Raw genomic sequence first — 8505 nt, 5'->3', positions numbered from 1 at the left:
GTAAAGCTCTGAATAAATAGACTGCTCGTAGCGAAGGAAAACCAAAGTTAAAAGAATTTTAATTTTGAAAAGTACTTAGGTAACAAAAACAAAAATGTTGTATTCTTTCTGTTTCTACAAAAGTACCTACTTACCTAATAGTCTACAAAAGAATTATAGGTAGCAACTAAATTTGAGGATCTTTTCAAGCCTGTGGTACGGTAATGTTAATGATAATATTACCGTGGCTATGGTGTAAGAAATATTTATCTCGCAAAATTAACTAGGTACTAAGTAGTTTGATATTTACGAAACCTTATACGGATATCTATCGAAGATTTAACTATTTAGTTAGCGCTCTAACGTAGAAACAATTAAGTATGACTTTTTTCAAGTCGCTTTCGTCTCTGAATATCAGATGAGATCGCAGTAAAAGGCTAACATTTATAGTAGAAAAAATCGGGCTTTAGTTTGTACGCTCTTTCGGTTGGGTGAGGCGAGGGTCGTACACACAGAAACAATGACCGGTAGTCTTGTATTTTTATTGCACACACACAGTTTTGTCTTATTATAAGTAATTACTGTAGATCGTAACATAAGTGATCTTCCTTATTATTATTGCATCTTGACAGGCCGTGACATAGAGTCCCTTTTCGCTGGGTACCCCAGAGCACAACCGCTCTACCGACCACAGCGACAAGAGACGGCATTATTATGCCGCCACACCACCCCCCCAGGAAGAAAGGAAGATTACACGTCGAACGGACGAGCAAACCGGACCTTCCGGCCTGCTCGAGTGGTGTACTCCTTAAATGATTGCGCGGGTTGAGGTGTGTTTTTATTGTGGTCAGTGCGAGTGTGAGAAGTGTGGTGAATGTCTTCATTGGGATGAGTTTGTGATTCTAAATAAGCTGGCTTGACCCGATCTATGCTTACGACTACCTCTTTGTTCCCAACTATGATAGTTAGGGTCTTATCATTTCGTGTAATGATTGGAAATGGTCCTGAATATGGAGATTGTAGAGGGGGTTTCACGTGATCCGCACGAAGAAAAACGTGAGAAGCCGTGGTCAAATCTTTGAAAACGAATGTGCCTTTAGGACCATGACGAGCAGCTGGAACGGGTCTAAGGTCAGACATTATCACCTTAAGTCGAGCAACAAAATCTGACGGATCGATTGAGGTGTTTGTGGTTGATGGAGGAGCGATCATGTCTCCTGGTAATCTTAGTGCTTCGCCATAGACAAGCTCAGCCGATGAGGTTTTCATATCCTCCTTTAAAGCTGACCTCAGGCCCAAAAGCACCAACGGCAAGGCTTTGATCCATGATTCTTCATGGCACATCAAAGAAGCCTTTAGCTGCCTGTGTAAGCGCTCGACCATGCCATTTGCACAGGGATGGTAACTCGTTGTTCGCAGTTTCTTTGTGCCGAGCATAGCCATAAGCTTACGAAACAAATCAGATTCAAACTGCCGACCCTGATCCGTTGTTATATATATCGGAACCCCAAAACGGGAAACCCAGTTTTGCATAAGGGTATCCGCTGTTTCTTCTGCAGTGATGTTACGCATGGGCCATGCTTCTGGCCAACGGGTAAATCTATCCACCGCCGTAAGAAGGTACCGGAAACCATCACAAACGGGCAGAGGGCCAACGATATCCACATGGATGTGACTGAACCGTCCTGAAGGCGTACCAAAATCCCCTAAGGGAGAGACGTTATGCCTTGTGACTTTATTCCGTTAACAAGCCAGACAGGATCGGGCCCAACCACGAGTGTCTTTTTGAATGGATGGCCATACAAACTTGTCCGCCATTAGTCGAGATGTAGCACGAATACCTGGATGGCTCAGGTTATGGAGTCTATCAAAGTACTTGCGCCTGAAAGGCAAAGTTAGGTATGGCCGTGGCTTTCCTGTGGACGTGTCACACATAATCGTGATGTCGGTGCCGGGTATAGGTATTTTTTTAAATTTTAATGCCGTGCCATTACGTTGCAAGTCACGAAGTTCGTGATCGTTGCATTGAGATTCGGCGAGCTCGGAAAAATCTTCTTGTAAGGCAATCGCCTCAATACGAGACATGGTGTCAGCCGCGATGTTGTCTACCCCTTTTATGTGCCGGATGTCGGTGGTAAATTGAGATATAAATGAAAGTTGATTTAATTGCGTTGGAGGCAATTTTTCTCTCCGTTGTTTGAACGCATAGAGAAGTGGTTTGTGGTCAGTGAATATAACGCAGTGTTGACCTTCCAAGATGTGGCGAAAGTGCTGCACGGCCTCGTAAACCGCTAACAATTCTCTGTAATACGCTGGCCAAGAAGACTCACGGGAAGGTAATTTTTTACTGAAAAATGCTAAAGGTTGCCAATCTTGTTGTATGCGTTGTTGCAAAACGGCTCCGACTTGTGCATTTGAGGCATCCGTAAATAGGGCCAAAGGGGCGTTTGTTAATGGATGTGCAAGGCGCGTAGCTTGAGCCAGATGTTGTTTGCATGCATGAAAAGCATTCTCGAGATCGGGGGTCCAGGGAACTGGTTTGGTGCCTTTAAGTTTTGAATCCGACAATATGGTAACCAACGGCGCCTGCATTTCAGCCGCACGTGGAAGAAAACGGCGATAATAGTTTATCATTCCCAGAAACCTACGAAGGCCCTGAACAGTTTGTGGAAGCGGATACTCCTGCAGAGCAGAGATACGTTCAGGTGGGGGGTAAGTTCCATCTGCCGAAACCCGGTGACCTAGAAAATTAACCTCACTGGCACCCAGGCAACATTTGGTTGGATTAATGACCACGCCATAGTCAGCTAGTCGCTGAAAAATGATGCGAAGGTGATGTGCATGTTCTACTGAGTTACGTGAGAAAACGAGGATGTCATCTATATATGAAAAACAAAAATCCAAATCACCGACGACTTCATCCATAAAGCGTTGGAATGTCTGCCCCGCGTTTCGTAGCCCGAACGTCATATAGGGAAATTCAAATAACCCAAAGGGCGTAGTAATGGCCGTTTTGCAAATATCCTCCGTGTGAATGGGTATTTGTTGGTATGCTTTTACCAAATCCAGCGTGCTGAAAATTGTAGAACCTGCGATGTTATGGCTGAAATCTCCTATATGACGAACGGGATAGCAATCCGGGACAGTCCGTGCATTAAGAGCGCGGTAGTCACCACACGGTCGCCATGTGGCGTCCTTTTTAGGAGCCAGATGAAGCGGCGAGGACCAAGGACTCTTGGAAGGTCTTGCTGTGCCACATTTGACCATATCCCCAAACTCTTTCTTAGCAGCCAAGAGCTTCTGGGGTCCAAGGCGACGGGGGCGACAAGATACGGGAGGCCCTTCAGTTGTTTTTATAAAATGCACCGTACTGTGCTTAATTGTCCTATGAATTCCAGGGGGTCGAGTAATGGTGGGAAATTCAGTAAGCAGCTGGCTGAAGGGATGATCAGCTGCGGCGTTCATAATTACTTTAACACAATCCTGCTCCACGCATGCAATAGATGTAGGAACTGCAAGTCCAGTTACACCATCAAGCAAACGCCTATTTCGGCAATCGGGAAGAAGATTGTAGTGGGCCATAAAGTCTGAGCCGATAATAGGGATGCTCACATCGGCAACAACAAATTGCCAGCAAAAATCCCGTCGCAACCCAAAATCAAGACTCAGGCTATGAGTACCATAGGTCTTAATGGCACTACCATTGGCTGCGCTTAGTTGATACTCACTGGGGGCAATCTTCCCTTGAAAAAATTTTCGAGGATAGCAGCATATGTCTGACCCGGTATCCAGTAGGTAACGGACCTTGCTGGTTTTGTCGGTTATAAATAGACGGCGGCCCGAAGATGGACAGTCAGCAGCCGTCATTACTGCCTGTCGTTCCCGTTTTCCTGCTTCCAAGAGCACGGGCTGGTACACTTCGTGGCGTTGTGCTGAAACTTCCGGTGGTACCAGCAATATTCGTCGCTACCAGATTGAGAACGAGAGCGTCTGTTAGAACTGCTGCGGCTCCTGTTACGTCCGGAGCGTGAATTATTAGTAAGGGCGGCAATGTTAACTGTTAACTCTTTCATCTGGGCTGCAAAAGCGTGGAGGCCTAAAGGATCGTTTGATTCGCCTGATGCAGCAGCAGCGTACACACTTGCCTGTGTGGGTGTTGCTGTGATATTGGGAGCAACCTCCAATATTTTATCTGCCCGCATTGCAATATCATCCAGTGGGTCGGCACTTGCAGCTAATATGGTTTGCAAGTGGAGAGGCAGTCGGCGCATGAACAGCTGTCGGAGAATGCCTTCATCAGTCAACGTGTTTCCTGCTAAAGAGCGCAGGTGCCGTAGGAACTGGGATGGTTTTCTGTCTCCCAGTTCTTCTTCAGTTAATAGTTGACGGACACGTTGTCCCTCAGACACCGAAAGACGCCTTATTAACTCTGCTTTTAAATGTTCATACTTGTTCTCTTGTGGCGGACTGGTGATTATGTCCTCAACTTCTAACATGACTTTTAAATCAAGGTTAGACACTACATGGTCATATTTGGTTTGATCCGCAGTAATGCCTCGTACTCTAAATTGGGTCTCTATATGGGCAAACCACATGGCTGGTTTTGACAGCCAAAAGGGTGGTACTTTGACAGAAACTTTACAGACACACTCATTTTTCTCTTCCATGGTGATAATTATAGTACAGTATATGGTAATCTAACCCACCAGTTTCAATTAAAAACAAAGGAAACGATACAACAATGGAGTTCTAGTAAAAATATGAAAAACTAGTGGAGGCCTTTACTTAGAGGCGGACAAAAAAAAACAGCAATTGACATATTATTTAAAAAAATATATATATACTTAAGTTTCTATAGTTAAGTTCTAAATTAATATAGTACCTAATCAAGAAGTTGGCAAAAAAAAACATGTAGGTATCCTTTAACTTAATAAGTTGTAAATCACAGGTTAAAAATAAGCAAATAAGCATGGAACCTTAATAATTGTGTATGAACTAAGTAAGTACCTATCAAAGTGTGAGTACCTAGCTAATAGAAAAATAGGATCTGTATGTATGTTATTATTTTTTTAGTCAATAAGACGCTTATTTATATAGTAGTATAGTAATTTGTGTGTGATGTGATGAGTGTAACAGTGAAAAACTATTTTAATTTAAATTTTATATGTAAATAATCATTTTGGTCCGGTGGGTGGTGTGCCGTTCACAAACTCCAACCATACAAAAACAAAACCATATGAAGACAACTAATCACAGGGATGTCCAATGATAATTATTTAAACACTTAAAGGCTATATGAGTAGGTAATTATGATATTGTCTGATTTATGTGGAGTAGCTATTAGTCTCTTACACAACAAAAACTTGGGTTTCTACATACGTTTGATCACAGGTCATTTAACACTTTTGGAGCCGTGGAGATGGGAGGCTGTAGGAGTACATGAACTGGAGCCCAGATGCATGCAAGACGAACGTTCTTCACGGGTTGAGTTGATGGAATTGTTTTCGAAAACGGGTTTCCTGAGAGTCTATTCGGTCTCGGTCCGAGGTGTTTGGGCGTACTTGACTTATTTCATTGCGTATTGCCTTCAAATTTCAATCATTGTTATGAACCAGAGCGTTTTGCTCGTTTGTGTTACGGGGTCACCATTGTACGCTCTTTCGGTTGGGTGAGGCGAGGGTCGTACACACAGAAACAATGACCGGTAGTCTTGTATTTTTATTGCACACACACAGTTTTGTCTTATTATAAGTAATTACTGTAGATCGTAACATAAGTGATCTTCCTTATTATTATTGCATCTTGACAGGCCGTGACATAGAGTCCCTTTTCGCTGGGTACCCCAGAGCACAACCGCTCTACCGACCACAGCGACAAGAGACGGCATTATTATGCCGCCACAAGTTCTTAAATCAGAATACTGAAAATTATATAGGTAAGAAGCTATTATTTAATTCCGGTCTGATTTTTCTAATTTTTAGCTACGCCTAGGCGTGAATATGTATTTGAATTGTGGTAAATTAAAACTACCTGACTATTCATAAGCACTTTTAAAAAGTTTACATGAATAAAAAAACATTCTATTCTATTCTATTCTAATTCTGCAGCAGTATTTAAGCTGGATTTATACATGAAAGGGAACATGTAACAGGTACGTGAGAGGTTTATTTTTGCCACGTTATTAGAAGGTTTCACATTGTAAACCTCAGCCCCGAAAATAATTACGGCGATCCCTCGAATATCAAAGAAAAATATTTTGCCACACCACACCTATGTTAATTATTACGATTGCGTAGGTACCTGAGACCCTTTCAACCCAATTCAAATTTTCCGAATTAGTTTGTTCAATCATTTTGGATTTAAAAACCAAGTTTTAGATCCTCATATGCATATCCTAGCTGATGTCCGCGACTTCGTCCGCATTAATTTAAGTATTTAAAAATCTCGCGAGAACTCTTTGATTTTCCTGGATAAAAAGTAGCGTGCACGTTCCAGGTCTTTAAAGATATCCATGCAAACAATCACGTTACGCGTTGTTTCTTTACAACGTGATAGAAGGACAAACCAATAAACCAACAAATAAACACTTTTGCATCTAAATATATAAAAGCGAAATACCAGTCACTCACTCACTCACTCACTGACTAATCACGAAATCTCAGAAACTATAAAGCCTACAAACTTGAAATTTGGAAGGTAGGTTCCTTATAGGATGTAGGTATCAGCTAAGAAACGGTTTTGATAAAATCTTCTCCTAAGGGGGTGAAATGGGGGTTGGAAGGTAGCATGAAAGTCCTATTTTTTTAAAGTTAGAGAGACGTGAAAATCGACATTAGGGTTTTAGCTTTAAATAAATTTGGGAAATTCCCAAACGAAGACGAAGTCGCGCGCAACTGCTAGTTTATAATATGAGTAGTGATACAGAAGTACATAGGTACCTAGTAGGTAAGAGGCAAAGATATGGTAATAGTTAGATAGGTACTTAGGTACTCAGCGCAGATGGTTAATAGCGCATGCCCCAATGTTTTCTTACGCCTTAAGTCTATGGAGGAGATAAGTCCGCGCCACGTCTAAGTCGCTAGCCACTTTGGCATACACAGCATCTAAATTAAGATCTAGGCATCTAGGTATGATTTACTGATTTTTCTTTGAATGTCGCTTTATGCTTACTTTATTAGTACTTACGGGAAGTATAGGTACTTATGTAAATTATGGCTCAAGCCATATTGCGGGAGAATAAAAGCGCTTATAGATAATCTATGCGCTTAAGTAAGTAAATGCTGTAAAGTGAACTGACTTTTTATCTTCTTGTAATGTGCATACATAAGTATTTGTGAGAAGCTTTACCAAAACAAATCGATGCAGACCGTCGTCGTCGTCGTCTAACGCTTTCAGATTTACTTAGCCTTTATTGCTACATCACGGAGTGCTGAAAAATTCAGAAAAATGTAACAAAGAAATGAAGTGTCCGCGTGGCTTCGCTTCGGCTTTGCCGCAATGTGCTTTGAGCCTATAACAAATACAACATGTTAGAAAAGTTTACAGCTTCAGTACTTCTTAACTAAACGCTCTGTAGGCAGGTACTCTAGCATCATATAGAAATTATAGGCTATATACATTACTCGGATTCATATTGAATTATTACATAAGTATGTACCTATATAATTATTCGATATGTGCTTTATAGGTCTACTAGAATATGAGCTATATCACTGCATTCTATTGGGGATTAGGAAACCACTGAAATTATCAGAAATGTACATTGTAATAGCCGAAGTTCATAATGCAACGTTTAGGATTACGTACGAAAATTTAACAACAGTGCGTTAACGTTAATATGAATATTGTGTACCATAACAATATGCATTACAAAGTTCCCGCTTCTAATTTGTATAAAACAGTAAACACAATTTGATGAAAAGTAAGTTTCCAGACTTCAGTGTACAGCGACCGTATAAAGATGTCTTTGTTCTTCTAATGCCAAGTTTGCTTTTAGTTTTTAGTGCTGTTAGAGCATAATTATTACTATATTTTTCTTCTTAAAAGAATATTAGCCATATTAAATGAATAATATTCCCCTTTCCTCTCCAATTAAGCGTCAGGCTTGTGCTAGGAGTAGGTATGACAATAGTGCAACGGGCGGGATTTGAACCGTCGACCTTTCGGTTTTCAGTCCACTTCTATACCGGTTGAGATATTAAGGCTCTCTGAGATAGGTATGTGATGACTGATGTGACTTTCACGACTATAAAAATCGGCTTTTGTAAAAACTCACAAAATATATAATCGGAACTGCTACAGATGCGATGAATCTGTATTTATTTGCGTTCAAAATAAATTTACCAAGATACTTGTAGCATTCAGGATTATCATACGACATCTGCGCCCGGAGCGGCTGCGTGTTTATGGATTAAAATTTAATTACGCAATCAACTTGATTAATACAGAACACCGTGTGGATTAAAATGTGTAACGAAAACTGGTTTGTGTGTTATACAGGGCTCGGTGTTGTCGCCACACTGTTTA

At 41.2% G+C, this 8505-nt stretch overlaps 1 protein-coding gene across 1 annotated transcript; it reads right to left on the bottom strand.

Annotated features, from left to right (window-relative positions):
• Positions 1–3845: 3845 nt before the first annotated feature.
• LOC117986108 (uncharacterized) lies at positions 3846–4475 on the bottom strand. Its single transcript, XM_034972934.1, has one exon. The coding sequence runs from the start codon at positions 4473–4475 to the stop codon at positions 3846–3848; it is 630 nt and encodes a 209-aa protein (XP_034828825.1).
• Positions 4476–8505: the final 4030 nt, after the last annotated feature.

The sequence above is a fragment of the Maniola hyperantus genome, chromosome 10 (genome assembly GCF_902806685.2).
Source record: "Maniola hyperantus chromosome 10, iAphHyp1.2, whole genome shotgun sequence".
Taxonomy (NCBI): Eukaryota; Metazoa; Arthropoda; class Insecta; order Lepidoptera; family Nymphalidae; genus Maniola; species Maniola hyperantus.
The sequence above is the reverse complement of the archived record's forward strand: the minus strand, read 5'-3'. Positions and strand labels throughout refer to the sequence as shown.

What these genes read in the sequence shown, in the direction of transcription:
- LOC117986108 (XM_034972934.1), bottom strand. Translation starts at nt 4,475, where the DNA reads ATGTTAGAAGTTGAGGACATAATCACCAGTCCGCCACAAGAGAACAAG.